The sequence below is a fragment of the Aquarana catesbeiana genome, linkage group LG01 (genome assembly GCF_042186555.1).
Source record: "Aquarana catesbeiana isolate 2022-GZ linkage group LG01, ASM4218655v1, whole genome shotgun sequence".
NCBI classification, from domain to species: domain Eukaryota; kingdom Metazoa; phylum Chordata; class Amphibia; order Anura; family Ranidae; genus Aquarana; species Aquarana catesbeiana.
In genome coordinates, this window is record NC_133324.1 from 685,548,352 (window position 1) to 685,564,398 (window position 16,047).

The window sequence follows — 16,047 nt, forward strand, 5'->3', positions numbered from 1 at the left end:
CTCCCGGCCCCGCCCCTCTCAGCTGGCTAGCGCGGAATACATCCTCCCGTGTCCTCTGTGCGCTTTGCAAAGCTGTCATCGGGGCGACCATTCACGGGTGATGTGGGCCCACCCAACAAAGCATCAGTGGAGCTCCCAGCTGCTTTAGTGAGAGCAGAGAGTGGAAGCCCCGCCCCACAGTCCTGAATGTATGTAGTAAGTTTGGCTGGCCAGGTATGTCCTTACAACCATAGAATGCCTGACTGTTTAAACCCTGAGCTGTGTTATTTAACTGTAAAGCTGTGCATTGCTGAAAGTTCTCTGACCATCCCCTGTATAATGTCTGCAGTCTCTATCTCCTGCAGTATTTCCGCAGTCTCTGATTGTCTCCTGCAGTATTTCTTCAGTCTCTGATTGTCTCCTGCAGTATGTCCGCAGTCTCTGATTGTCTCCTGCAGTATGTCCGCAGTCTCTGATTGTCTCCTGCAGTATGTCCGCAGTCTCTGATTGTCTCCTGCAGTATTTCCGCAGTCTCTGATTGTCTCCTGCAGTATGTCCGCAGTCTCTGATTGTCTCCTGCAGTATGTCCGCAGTCTCCGATTGTCTCCTGCAGTATGTCCGCAGTCTCTGATTGTCTCCTGCAGTATGTCCGCAGTCTCTGATTGTCTCCTGCAGTATGTCCGCAGTCTCTGGTAATGTCCTGCAGTATGTCCGCAGTCTCTGATTGTCTCCTGCAGTATGTCCGCAGTCTCTGATTGTCTCCTGCAGTATGTCCGCAGTCTCTGGTAATGTCCTGCAGTATGTCCGCAGTCTCTGATTGTCTCCTGTAGTATGTCCGCAGTCTCTGATTGTCTCCTGCAGTATGTCCGCAGTCTCTGGTAATCTCCTGCAGTATGTCCGCAGTCCCTGAGTGTCTCCTGCAGTATTTCTGCAGTCTCTGATTGTCTCCTGCAGTATGTCCGCAGCCTCTGATTGTCTCCTGCAGTATGTCCGCAGTCTCTGATTGTCTCCTGCAGTATGTCCGCAGTCTCTGATTGTCTCCTGCAGTATGTCCGCAGTCTCTGGTAATCTCCTGCAGTATGTCCGCAGTCTCTGATTGTCTCCTGCAGTATGTCCACAGTCTCTGATTGTCTTCTGCAGTATGTCCGCAGTCTCTGAACCTCTCCTGTAGTATGTGTATTAATGTGCCCCTTTACTTGCTCAATTATTTGGGATTGCTCCACTGCTCAGTGAGAGGTAATGATGTGCATGAACCTCTAGCAACCAATCAGCAAACAGTAGTGATCTGCTTTAATCTCTAGCAACCAATCAGTAAGTGCTAATGATGTACTGTAACCCCTAGCAACCAATTAGTGAGCGCTAATAATGTACATTAACCTCTAGCAACCAATCGGCAAGCAGAAATTATGTGTTGTAACCTCTAGAAACCAGCCATTGAGCAGTAATGATAGGCTGTAACCTCTGGCAAACAATTGCAATCGCTGCGTGATCTGCTGCAGTAAACTGATTTTGAGTCTACCTGCTATTTTTTGTATGTCTCAGAATGGAGGGGGGCCCCAAGAAAATGTTTGCCCAGGGCCCAATCAAAATTAAAGACGGCCCTGACTACAATTCCCATCATGCCTAGTCATGTCTGTGAATGTCAGAGTTTCACAATGCCTCATGGGACATGTAGTTCCGCGACAGCTGGAGGGCCGTTGTTTGGAGATCCCTGGTCTTAGATCATGGATGCAAGTAGATTTAGAGATTTTAGTTTCAGTCTGACCTTACACTTTAAACAATACATGCATACATGCTTTTAATAATGCTGTCTTTATTACTAATGCACATTTCATTCTATACCTTTCAGGTATTCAGTTATATACTGCACATAAGTCAACAATTTTCATTTAAAAAGCCACCATATTTTGATACTTATCTTAAAATACAGTATAAGTATTGATAAACTGTTAAAAATACAACTGAAATACATATACATGAACCGCCTTACCTGTCAAGAATTTGTAATTTTGTTTACCTGTTTTTTAATCTAGATATCTGGTTCATTTGTCTTTACTATAGTCAAAGCAATACAGTTTGGCCAAGACTGTTATTAGCTAGCAATGGAGCACAGCTCACTACTGAGGTCACACATTTGCTCCATCATTAAATCAAAAAGCTCAGTTTGTTAGAAACACAGCACTGTACAATGCAATAGCCTGATTGGCTTTCAGTGATGCCCATTTTTATCCTAATCTGCCTGTTATTAATGTGCGAAGGATTGAAAGAGAATAGTACAAAGCAGGTTGAAGTGCTATTGAAAAGACTTTTAATTATTTCATTGGATAAACACTTAACTGGATTAAAAAGAGGCCTTTATATCTCCCTAACCTTTAACATGCCAATACATATGCTATGGACCTAAATTCCAGACTAACATATAAGAGAAATATTACATACCATTACACATATAAACATAACTAAGTCAGACTTTTACTAAATAAAATGTAAACTATTTGCAATAAGAAATTACACTTGTTATAAAACAGAATGCCCATCACATTAAAGTATTTAAGAAAAAGTGACCTGGATAGCTGCCAAATTCTTCTGCTCCTGTGATGGTGCTTCATGGACAAAGCGTAACCAATTGGAATGGCGTGGATTTGTGGCATCTAAAACATACAGAACTTCTCCTTTATTTCCTCTGACCTGAAAAAGACATAATTTGAATACAGAATGTTTTCTAGAAAAAAGTAACCATGTAAGAAAGTAACTGCTTATGTATATTAATACTGGAAGGGGACTTTTCTAAAGCATGTAATAGATAATTAGCCATTCTTTATAGTGGAAGCATAGATTTTGTTTTGTCTGAATAAATCTGCCCTATACCAATATATAAGAACTTTTCATATGTTTTTAGAGGAATTATTCCACCTTATATTGAATATGATCTATTATTTTCTTTTTCAATTTTTTTTATTACATTTTAATAAATGACTGTCATTAGCAAATGTAGGAAAGAATGATTTCCCATGCACAAAATATTACAAAATGTATATGTCGGGAAAAAGGTACATGGATAATAGACAGAATCTCTTGCTCACTACAGCCCTTGATGGGACCTAGCCTCCTGCATTTTCTACACTATTTATTGCCCTACATCTCCATTTACTGACTTGTAGATCTATTTGGTCCTGTTTCACTTCATTAAGCCATCTAGTACTCGGCCTTTCTTATTCTTCTGCCCCCTGTATTTCCTTAGAAGATTCTTCAATCTTTTTTCCTGTGATTTTTTACACGACCAGGTCATTTAAGGTGTCTGCCATTGCTTGGATATTTACAACTGTTTTGCATTTTCTGATTAACAAATTCCTTTCACAAAATCTTTAAAAACCTTATTTTAGATTTCAGTTACAAAATTCTCATAACTTTCTTTCACACTCTTCCAGTAAATGAAATACATGCTGGTAGGTTATTTGGCTCCTGTCTATATTAGCCCTAATATGTATGAATGTGAGATAGGGACCTAAGCCTCTTGAGGGCAGGGACTGATGTGAATGTACAATATATATGTAAATAGCTGCATAATTGTCGGCACTATATAAATAACACTTTAAATGTAACAATTGTCTCCCGTATTTGTAGATATGGTAGCAAATGACAGACTTTCAACCTTTAACATAGAAAAAGTCCAATGTTAAGGCAGTGGAAAACAAAGAAGAAAGGAATGACAAGAGGTTAGATGAGCGACAAGAATCAAGCAACACAGAAAAATTAGAAAAGCTAGAAAGCAGAGACCAGTGACAAAGCTCATACATGCCCTCTCAAAAGAAAATTTTTCATTTTTTCATCCCTTTAGTCTTGTAGCCCCTTGTTATAATTTGTGGCTAACTTTTGATTTTAAATTAATTCAATAGTAAATAAATAAAAAATACAGTGGTTATTAAAATATAAGTTTAATAAAAAAAAAAATCACAGCACAACGAACATGACTCACTATCAGATGTGTTTCTTGAAATCATTTTCTTTCAATAACCCACTACCCCCAACGGTAAGCTTCCGATGCAGTGGGAGGTAATAGAGCCGAAGGACCTGTCATTTGGACTCATCAAGAGTGCTGTATATGCCTACCCTTTCTGTTATCCTCCATTCACAGAAGCTGTACTATAGCTTTTATGCATTGAAAATGATCTCTGAATAGAGGAGGTGGACCTTTCATTCATCCTCCATTCAGAGACTGTTTTCATTCATAGAAGCTATATTAAAAAATCTGTGATTAATGTACATCCAACGGCGTCTGCATGGCAGTCTAAACAGGTTTCAAATCTAGTTATTATGTGATGCAAGAGCCTCATAAATAAAAAAGTATGTTTCTTTTACCTCTGTTGAGTCAGCCCAATCCTCATATATTTGTGTCTTGTACATTCTCTATCCCAGACACTGCAGCTCACAGTGAAAGGGTTTCAGCAATAGAGGCAGTACTGTCAATCCAGAAAGCAATGGGCAGGACTAGGTGTGGGCAGGTTCTCAGTGACATGCTACAAGTTTGCAAATAAACAGATCAGCGGTGATGATGCTAATAGTTACACTCCATGCGACATCTTCTCATAATGCTATGTAGCGATCCACCAATTCACCCCACTGCCAGATTTCATACATCACTTGCAGAGACAATGTACAGTCTTTTGCTGGTTTAGTTTCTTTATCGTACATCACGGGACACAGAGCAGCCATAGTAATTACTATGTGGGTTATAGGCCACATTCAGGTGATGGACACTGGCACACCCAAGACAGGATGTCCCTCCCTATATAACCCCTCCCATAAAATGGAGTACCTCAATTTTTTCACCAGTGTCTAAGGTGTTGGTCACGGGTAAAGAAGTGCTAAAGAAAGCTCCGCTATAGGATCCTTACTGGGTCAAGGGGCTATGTAACCGGATCCATTCAAGGTGCCTTGAAGAGGTTAAGGGATGGTACCCGGGCCTCGTGGAAGAAGAACGGAGTTATGCCTGTAATGCTTCTGCTTGGAGAGCTGGACCCTGGGATCCAGCACTTTGGTCTTTCTTCTGAATACCTAAAGGTTTTCTGGCAGGGTGCTATACAGGTCCAGGAAAGAGGACCCCGTAAGTGGGGTCCCAGTCCCTGAAGATCTGTCATGACTTAGCCCACCATGATGGGTGAAGGTTGGGTCTGTCTAGTCTCCAGCAGTATCCTGCGGCGGGGAAAAGGTAAGTGAAGACAATCCTAAGGAACACCTATGGATTTCTTCCTATGTGAGTAAATGGTGTCTTGCCTATCTTTCACCACTAGAGGGTGTGAAAATCTAAGACATGCCTGATGTTTGCTTACCTTGCCTCACAATAAGATGATGTTCAGTGCAGTGGCTCTGGTTGAGTTCAGCTGACCTCTCCCCACTCTCTAGCCATCAGGAGGAAATAGGGGGGATCGCTAATCTGCTCAGCGATTCCCCTAATCATATAAATTAACCTCTGCCGAGGCGGACGAAACTTCAGTTTCCTCTTTGGGTTCTCTAAAGCCCCCTCAGGCTTTACATGCTTTTCCACTCCACCCGTTATTGGAACAGCTTATATATGCTGATTGGGAGCACCCAGATAAGCATTTTCTTCCTCCTAAAAAGTTTTCTTTACTGTATCCTATGGAGGAAAAATTCACCAAGAAATGGGGTGTGCCAGCGGTTGACGCCGCTATTTCTTGCGTGAATAAGAGTCTTACTTGTCCAGTGGACAATGTTCAGGTGTTTAGGGAACCAGTAGATAAGAGACTGGAATCTTTGCTTAAAACCTCCTTTGCAATGGCCGGTGCGGACTCACCCTGCAGTGGCGGCAATTGTCATTTGTCAATCCTTGAAGGACCAAATGAAGCAGGATATAAAATATGTGCCTGCTCAACAGGCCTGGGACATGGCTGATCTGCCCAGGGCCTTATGTTTTGCGGTTGACACTATTAAAGACTCTATTCATCAGGCATTATGCCTCGATCTCTCGCTAGTACAGATGCGCAGAAGTCTGTGGCAAAAGCACTGGTCAGCCAAATCACCATGCAAAAGGCTGTTGACTGGGTTCCCCTTTCATGGGGAACGGCTGTTCGGGGAGGATTTGGACAAATACTTTCAGAAGATTTCAGGTGGCAAAAGTACCCTTTTGCCAGTTAAAAGGAAAAGTAAACGTCCTCCCTTTAAACGCTCGTCCTCTCCAGGATCAGGGGCAACAGCCTTCAGGTAGTCGCGACGGCCTCCGCCGTCAGGTCCTAGAGGTAAACCTCAAGGTCAAACCCAGGGGCCGAAGAAGCCCTGGGGACAAAAGCCTACAAGGCAGAGTCCCAAGGCCTCCCTGTGAAGGAGGGCCCCCGCTCGATCGGGTGGGGGGAAGGCTTTTGCAGTTTTCAGAGACTTGGACTTACTGATTTATCTGACCCCAAGAGTTCATCAGAATCTCAGTTGGTGGTTGGTAGCCAAGAATTTGCAAAAAGGGAAAATCCTTTATGCCAGTTACTTGGAAGATTGTGATGACAGATGCCAGTCTGTCAGGCTGGGGAGCAGTCCTAGAGGGGACTACGGTCCAAAGGAAGTGGTCCAAAGTCGAAAAGACCTTTCCCATCAACATCCTGGAGATTCGGGCAGCACGTCTGGCTCTATGGGCCTGGACATCCAGGTTACAGGATTGACCCGTCAGGATTCAATCTGACAATGCTATGGCAGTGGCCTACATCAATCACCAAGGGGGAACCAGAAGTCACTCAGCCCAAAGGGAGGTGAACCATATTCTGGCTTGGGCAGAGAGATATGTACATTGCCTATCTGCAGTTTTCATTCCGGGGGTAGAGAATTGGCTGGCAGATTTCTTAAGCCGTCAGCAGCTGTTTCCAGGGGAATGGTCTCTACACCCCGACATCGTTCAGGTAATTTGCCAAAGATGGGGCACCCCGGATGTGGACCTATTAGCGTCCAGATTCAACAAAAAATTGATCAATTTGTGTCAAGGACAAGGGATCCTCTCGCATGTGGAACAGATGCGTTAGTGACCCCATGAGATCAGTTTTCTCTGATTTATGCGTTCCCTCCAGTTTAGTTGATAATGCGTCTTCTGCGCAGGATCAAGCAGGAGGGGAAGCAGGTGATTCTGGTAGCCCCGGCATGGCCCAAAAGATCCTGGTATGCCGAGATCGTAAGGATGGCAGTAGGGGACCCTTGGTCTCTTCCGCTGCGTCCAGACCTGTTCTCGCAGGGACCAGTGTCCCATCCTACCTTACAAATGCTAAGTTTAAAGGTTTGGCTATTGAAGCCCATATTCTAAAGAATAGATTAATGCTAGGAAGCCGGCCTCCAGAGTCATTTACTATAAGGTCTGGAGGTCTTATGTTTCTTGGTGTGAATCCAAGAGATGGCATCCTCGGAAGTATGTCATAGGTAAAATTTTTGCCTTTCTACAGCTGGGAGTAGAAATGAAGTTGGCTCTGAGTACTATCAAGGGTCAGATCTTGGCCTTATCAGTGTTATTTCAAAGACCGTTTGCTTCATTCTCTAATCCGGGCCTTTATACAAGGGGTAATGTGTATAAATCCGCCAGTTAGATCTCCCCTGTGCCCATGGCACTACAAAAACAGCCTTTTGAGCTGATACGACATATTCCATTGGTCCTTGTGACAAGAAAATTGTTTTTTCTGGTTGCTATCTCTTCTGCTAGAAGAGTATCAGAGTTGGCTGCTTTTTCTTGTAAAGAGCCATATTTGATTGTTCACAAGGACAGGGTGAGGACGCAACACCACCCCGTCCTTGTGAACAATCAAATAACTTTTCTACCTAAGGTGGTATCAGGGCTTCATCTGAACCAAGATGTTATCCTGCCTTTGTTTTTCCAAAACCTAGTTCTACGGAGGAGAAGTCATTGCACTTGCTTGATGTAGTGAGAGCAGTCAGAGTCTATCTGAAAGCGACAGCACAGATACAGAAAACTGATGCTTTGTTTGTGCTTCCAGAAGGTCCCAGGAAGGGGCAGGCAGCATCAAAGTCTACTATTTCTAAGTGGATTTGGCAGGTTATTATACAGGCTTATAGTTTGAAAAGGAAAATCCCACCCTTTCAAGTGAGAGCCCACTCTACCAGAGCAGTAAGTGCTTCCTGCGCAGTGCATCACCAAGCATCCATGACTCAGATATGCAAGGCTGCAACTTGGTCTTCGGTCCATACATTCACAAAATTGTATCAGGTGGATGTAAAAGGGCATGAGGATGCCGCCTTTGGGCACAGTATGCTGCGGGCAGCAGTATAGGTCCTCATGTCCAATGGCGGCCTGCTTTATTTCTGTGTCTCCCTCCCCTCAGATGGTATTGCTTTGGGACATCCCACATAGTAATTACTATGGCTGCTCCGTGTCCGGTGACCTGTACGATAAAGAAAATAGGATTTTTATAACAGCTTACCTTTAAAATCCTTTTCTTGGAGTACATCACGGGACACAGAGGTCCCTCCCCTCTTTTGGGATATGTGTATATTGCTTTGCTACAAAAACTGAGGTACTCCCTGTGTGGGAGGGATTATATAGGGAGGGACAACCTGTCTTGGGTGTGCCAATGTACATCATCTGAAGGTGGCCTATAACCCACATAGTAATTACTATGGCTACTCTGTGTCCCGTGATGTACTCCAAGAAAAGGATTTTACAGGTAAGCTGTTATAAAAATCTTATTTTTTGCTGTTTTATAGGGGGGTACAACTTGGATAGGGAATAGGGATATGGGATGCCCATAGAATCTTTAATTGCCATCATATTTTAAGATTAAGCACAACAGCACATAGTTAGAGCCAGAAGATTGGATGTGCATTTATGCAGAGTATGAATCTCCTCCTGCATCTCCATGCAGACTGTTTCTCCTCCCCTGTGAAACTCCCGCAGACTTTTACTTCCAAGAATTCCAGAATGGAGACATCACTATTGACCGTGTAACAGCGATGGTCTTAGAACTCCTGCTCCAGCACAAACTTGTGTCCCCCTGCACAACCTTATGAATACTGAGGTAAATTAATGTCACATCTTCTTTTGAGCAATAAGGACCCACTCTGAATAAGCCCCTAAACAGGCTCTGGTTGCTCGCTGCTACTAGGCCTGAGGCCTGCAGTACCTCTCCCCAAAGGCCTAGTAGTTTAAAAACATTGATATGGATGGTGGACTACTGTTCCCAGCCAGCCCAACTTGCAAATCCTGTGCCCTCAGGCTACATCGATTTGACAAAGATCCCCACAGTCTCTCCTCTGATCCAGGACTCGTCATCATTCACCGTGTGTGACAAAGACTTTGCTAATGACTGCGTAAAAGCAAAGTTCCCTCACAGGCTTCCTGGCACCTCCAGCCCTCCACTGTGGTAACACTCACCAACCTTCCACTGCCCTGAGTCCTTGATGAGGAACTTGACCAGACCATATGTTCCGACAGCTTCACCTGCCCCTCTGCTCCAGGAGTTCTTTTCCACCGACCGTGTGGTGATAAAGACATTGCCAATGACCGTGTAGAGGCAAAGTTCCTTCACAGCTCTCCCCAGGCCTTCTCCTATTATCGGTACACCCCCCCAGATGGGGGTACACTCCTGCTGCTGCCTAGTACTCCATTTCTCACTTCACTCAGCCGGCATCTCTCCCCAGTGGCATATTACCTCAGCTTATATAGGAGGCCCGCCCCCTGCCAATACCAATTGGGGATTGGTAAGGACACCCACATGAGCTGCCTGCCACTCCAGTTCCAGGCACTACCCCTCTTCCAGAATCTACTCCCTGGAAGCAGGGGTGGCGCACCAGAACTAGAGCACAGGTGGTCACACCCACTGCTACTCTAACCACCCCCAGCCCCCAGATGAAAACAGACAGGCCTAGCTTGCAGCATAGGCCTGCCTAAATTTGCCTGTGCTGACAGTCCCTAGTAAAAAAACTATTACTAGCACCTACCTATTGGTAGAGGGTGCTACAGCTAGAGGGCAAAGCCTGCAAGAAGGATGATGCGGTTCTGAATTCAGTAGCAGTTAGGGTTGCACCGATACTGATACTGGCATCTGTATCGGTGCCGATACTAAGCACTTGCACAAGTATCGGAACTCATGCAAATTCGCCGATACCTGAAACCTTAAGGTTCAGCTCTTTCATCTGTCAGCGCGATTCCCCCACTGGCACATGAAATGTATACAAAAGAATTCAGGTAGTCATTCTTTGTTAAGGAGCAGGGCCGATGCGTCCTTAACAACCAATGACGTTTTAGCTGTCAGTGGGGATTTCCTTTCCCTGCAGTGGACTCCCCACCCCACACCGGCTCCTCCCCCTCACACGCCGGCTCCAGCCCTCCCCCTTAGCTCCGTTTTTTTGTGTACTCCAGCGATGTGCTTTTCCTCCTCGGGTCCTCTGCGGGCGGCTGCAGGGTGACAGATCTGCCTGGTGAGTAGTGTGTCCTGCACTGAGCCAGGCTTTGCTGCTGCAGAACTTTTTAGAGGGGGAGGGCAGGTCTGCTGGGTGTTGTAGTGCAGTGATTGGCAGTGTGTGGGTTCCCAAATATCTCCCTTCCCCTCCCCCTCTCTGCCCAAAACAATAACCCCCTCCCCCCTCTCTGCCCAAAACAATAACACCCCTCCACCCTAAACAATAACACCCCCTCCACCCTAAACAATAACACCTCTCCCTCCTCTCCACCCTAAACAATAACCCCCTCAACCCAAAACAATAACACCCCTCCCCACCTCTCCACCCTAAACAACACCCCTCCCAACTTCTCCACCCTAAACAACACCCCTCCTCACCTCTCCACCCTAAACAATAACCTCTATTCCCACCTCTCCACCCTAAACAATAACACCCCTCCCCACCTCTCCATCCTAAACAATAACACCCCTCCTCACCTCTCCACCCTAAACAATAGCCCCCCTCCCCACCTCTCCACCCTACACAATAACCCCCCTCCGCACCTCTCCACCCTAAACAATGACCGGTGTTGTTTTGTGAGACTTTAATTTAATCTTTTTTAACCACTTGACCACTGGGCACTTAAACCCCCTTCCTAACCAGACCAATTTTCAGCTTTCGGTGCTCTCACACTTTGAATGACAATTACTCAGTCATGCAACACTGTACCCATATGAAATTTGCGTCCTTTTTTTTTCACACAAATAGAGCTTTCTCTTGGTGGTATTTGATCACCTCTGGGTTTTTTATTTTCTGTAACAGAATGTAAATGGGGGTTATGGCGCTCCCTTAGAGGGGGTATATAAGTGATTATAGTAAATATATTATAATGAATATTAGATACCATACGCAAAGGGTAATTAAGTGCAATAACTCTGGATGCTCATAATTTGATTAATACCATAAAAAATTGAAAAAAGTGAAACCAAAAAAATGATGAAAACATCCCATTCACATGTAATGGGCAAGTGTGAAATATTAGTCAGTTGCAGGTGCTGACCAATAGGTGCTACTAATATATATAATACTGTGCAACTCTGTAATTAGTCCAACGTGTCCCAAAAGTAAATGACAAATGCAAGCCAATAGGAAAAATAAATATAAAGGAAAAAATAAATAAAAGATAAGATAAAAAATCCAAATGGAGTAAAAAAATACAAAAAGTCTAATCAAAAGTGATATATTCCAAAATATATATATCATAACAAAGTTCCAACTGCTTTGGTGACTGTAGTGCCCACAGAGGAGAATATCCGTGACTTCTGTGCTCCCCCTTTTGGCTCCCCACTCACCGGCTCCCAATACCCCTGCAGGGGTGACAGACACTATAAGATTCCAATGCCGTCCTCTTGGTTGGTATCCCGTGGTTGCTGAAATATGGTATCCTCTGTCCCAGGGTTCCCAGGTCAATCATCCATATCACCTTACACCACGTCCAAGAAGGGGAATCGCCAGAGAAATCCTCATAAGAAAAGATGTCACCTCATAGTGTAGTATAAGTAAAAAGCTTTATTAAAATACTGATCCCCGAGTGGGAACAAGAATAAAAACCACAAAACACTACACTATGGGTGAAGCCGAAACCAGGAAGAGCTTTCCCGCAGCGTGCGGTCCAGATGCATTCCAAGCTCACTCGCTCCGTACCCGGAAATGACGTAAGTGTGTAGCCCCGGCTTACGCGTTTTGTCATCAACGTTATCAAAGGCGGCCTAACGTCGATGACGAAACGCGTAAGTCAATGGAAATGCCCACAAAGTGACCCCATTTTGGAAAGCAAACACCCCAACGTATAATCTATGAGGCATAATGAGTCATATATATAGTTACATAGTAGGTGAGGTTGAAAAAGACACAAGTCCATCAAGTCCGTGTGATTATGTGTCAGTATTACATTGAATATCCCTGTATGTTGTGGTCATTCGGGTGCTTATCTAATAGTTTCTTGAAGCTATCGATGCTCCCCGCTGAGACCACCACCTGTGGAAGGGAATTCCACATCCTTGCCGCTCTTACAGTAAAGAACCCTCTACATAGTTTAAGGTTAAACCTCTTTTCTTCTAATTTTAATGAGTGGCTACGAGTCTTGTTAAACTCTCTTCTGCGAAAAAGTTTTATTTTTATTGTAGGGTCACCAGTACGGTATTTGTATATTGAAATCATATCCCCTCTCAAGTGTCTCTTCTCCAGAAAGAATAAGTTCAGTGCTCGCAACCTTTCCTCATAACTAAGATCCTCCAGACCCTTTATTAGCTTTGTTGCCCTTCTTTGTACTCGCTCCATTTCCAGTACATCCTTCCTGAGGACTGGTGCCCAGAAGTGGACAGCATACTCTAGGTGCGGCCGGACCAGAGTCTTGTAGAGTGGGAGAATTATCGTTTTATCTCTGGAGTTGATCCCCTTTTTAATGCATGCCAATATTTTGTTTGCTTTGTTAGCAGCAGCTTGGCATTGCATGCCATTGCTGAGCCTATCATCTACTAGGACCCCCAGGTCCTTTTCCAGCCTAAATTCCCCCAGAGGTTCTCCCTTTAGTGTATAGATTGCATTCATATTTTTGAAACCCAAATGCATTATTTTACATTTTTCTACATTGAACCTCATTTGCCATGTAGTTGCCCACCCCATTAATTTGTTCAGATCCTTTTGCAAGGTTTCCACATCTTCTGAGAAGTTATTGCCCTGCTTAGCTTAGTATCGTCTGCAAATACAGAGATTGAACTGTTTATCCCATCCTCCAGGTCGTTTATGAACAAATTAAATAGGATTGGTCCCAGCACAGAACCCTGGGGAACCCCACTACCCACCCCTGACCATTCCGAGTACTCCCCATTTATCACCACCCTCTGAACTCGCCCTTGTAGCCAGTTTTCAATCCATGTACTCACCCTATGGTCCATGCCAACAGACCTTATTTTGTACAGTAAACGTTTATGGGGAACTGTGTCAAATGCTTTTGCAAAATCCAGATACACCACGTCTACGGGCCTTCCTTTATCTAGATGGCAACTCACCTCCTCATAGAAGGTTAGTAGATTGGTTTGGCAAGAACGATTCTTCATGAATCCATGCTGATTACTGCTAATGATACCATTCTCATTACTAAAATCTTGTATATAGTCCCTTATCATCCCCTCCAAGAGTTTACATACTATTGATGTTAGGCTAACTGGTCTGTAATTCCCAGGGATGTATTTTGGGCCCTTTTTAAATATTGGTGCTACATTGGCTTTTTTCCAATCAGCTGGTACCATTCCAGTCAGTAGACTGTCTGTAAAAATTGGGAACAACGGTCTGGCAATCACTAAGTTTCCTAAGTACCCTCGGATGCAAGCCATCTGGTCCCGGTGATTTATTAATGTTAAGTTTCTCAAGTCTAATTTTAATTCTGTCCTCTTTTAACCATGGAGATGCTTCCTGTGTTGTGTCATCAGGATAAACACTGCAGTTTTGGTTACTGAAGCCCCCCGATTCACTCGTGAAGACTGAGGAGAAGAATAAATTCAATACCTTCGCCATCTCCCCATCCTCTGTAACCAGATGTCCTTCCTCATTCTTTATGGGGCCAATATGGTCTGTCCTCCCTTTTTTACTGTTTACATACTTAAAGAATTTCTTGGGATTTTTTTTGCTCTCCTCCACTATGTGTCTTTCATGTTCTATCTTAGCAGTCCTGATTGCACCCTTACATTTCTTGTTGCATACTTTATAAAGTCTGAATGCTGAGGATGATCCCTCAACCTTGTATTTTTTTTGAAGGCCTTCTCCTTTGCTTTTATATGCATTTTTACATTGAAGTTAAGCCATCCAGGACTTTTGTTCGCTCTTTTAAATTTATTACCCAATGGGATACATTGGCTAATGCCCTTATTTAATATGCTCTTAAAGCAAACCCATCTCTCCTCCGTATTCTTTGTTCCTAATATTTTATCAAAATTTATGCCTTTTAACAAGGTTTGTAGTTTAGGGAAGTTGGCTCTTTTGAAATTCAGTGTCTTTGTATTCCCTTTATGTTTCCTATTTGTGTGATTTATACTAAAACTAACTGACCTGTGATCGCTGTTACCTAAATTGCCCCGTATTTCCACATCCATGAACAGGTCTGTATTGTTGGTAATCAGTAGATCCAGTAATATTTTATTTCTAGTTGGTGCGTCTACCATCTGACCCATAAAATTGTCCTGCAAGACATTAAGGAACTGGCAAGCCTTAAATGAATTTTCGGTTCCCTCCGCCCAGTCTATGTCTGGATAATTAAAATCCCCCATTATGATAACACTTCCCATCCTTGCTGCTAATCCAAATTGTGATAGAAGATCTGTCTCCACTTCCTCCCTCAGGTTAGGGGGCATATAGCATACTCCCAGTATTATTTTCCCCTTAGCTTCATCCCTTTGGAGCTCTACCCATAAGGATTCCACCTCCTTCCTAGCTCCCTCAGTGATGTCATCTCTCACATTCACTTGTACATTATTCTTAATATATAGGCATACCCCTCCCCCTTTTTTACCCTCTCTATCCTTGCGGTAAAGGGTATACCCTTGAATGTTTCCCAGCCAATCATGACAGCTGTTGAACCAAGTCTCTGAAATTCCCACAAAATCCAAATCCCCCTCGTACAAAAGTATCTCTAGTTCACCCATCTTGTCCGCCATGCTCCTGGCATTGGTGAATATGCCACATAGTTTAGACCGGTCGCATATTGTCCTCGTATTGGGTGTTTCGAGATTGCAACTAGGACTTGCTACTATACTTACCTTGTGTTTTTGTGCTTTGGTCAACCTACCACTAATGCCCCCAATACTACCCTCTGGAATATCTTCCGCGCTGACTATCTCTACCTCTGGACCCTCCCCCCCATCGCCTAGTTTAAAAACCCCTCTAACTTTTTGGCCATCTTCATTCCCAGCAGATCTGCACCCTCCTCATTTAGGTGCAGTCCGTCCCTGCTATAGTACCGGTAATCGAATGAGAAGTCGGCCCAGTCCTCCAGGAACCCAAACCCCTCCTTACTACACCAGCTCTTCAGCCACTTGTTTACTTCCCTAATTTCCCTCTGCCTTTCTGGTGTGGCTCGATGTACCGGTAGTATTCCTGAGAATACTACCTTGGAAGTCCTTTTCCTCAATTTAGCTCCTAAGTCCCTAAAATCGTTCTTTAGGACACGCCATCTGCCTCTGACTTTGTCATTGGTGCCAATGTGCACCATGACAGCTGGGTCTTCCCCAGCCCCTCCCAGTAATCTGTCCACAAGATCTGTGATGTGCGGAACCCAAGCGCCCGGTAGACAACATACTGTTCGGCGCTTCAGGTCTTTGTTACAGATTGCCCTCTCTGTCCTAAGAATTGAGTCCCCTACCACCAGAATCTGTCTTTCCTTTCCCTTTGCTGGAGGAGTTCTTCCCCCGGCAGCTAGGAGAGTCCCTCAGCAGTGCCGATCCCTGACTGGTTTCACCAATGTCACTCAATGGAGCGTAATTATTGGGATGCTCCAGTCCTGGATCGGCCTCCCTGGCACTTCCCCCTCTACAATTCCTGACTGTCGCCCATCTACTCTTTGCTAGTGCCTACACCTCTTTGTCTCCACCTGCCTCTGTGCTGGCCCCTGCCGTGTATGTTCCTGGCTCTCCTTTA

At 44.2% G+C, this 16,047-nt stretch overlaps 1 protein-coding gene across 4 annotated transcripts in view; it reads right to left on the bottom strand.

The window, feature by feature from the left end:
• PRDM5 (PR/SET domain 5) overlaps positions 1 to 16,047 on the bottom strand; it is a 328,080-nt gene that overhangs the window by 286,394 nt on the left and 25,639 nt on the right. For all 4 annotated transcript variants that reach the window (XM_073603356.1, XM_073603364.1, XM_073603346.1 and 1 more), the window contains exon 3: positions 2,545 to 2,667. In XM_073603356.1, the coding sequence (XP_073459457.1) occupies positions 2,545 to 2,667 (123 nt within the window). The remainder of the gene's footprint in view (positions 1 to 2,544; positions 2,668 to 16,047) is intronic.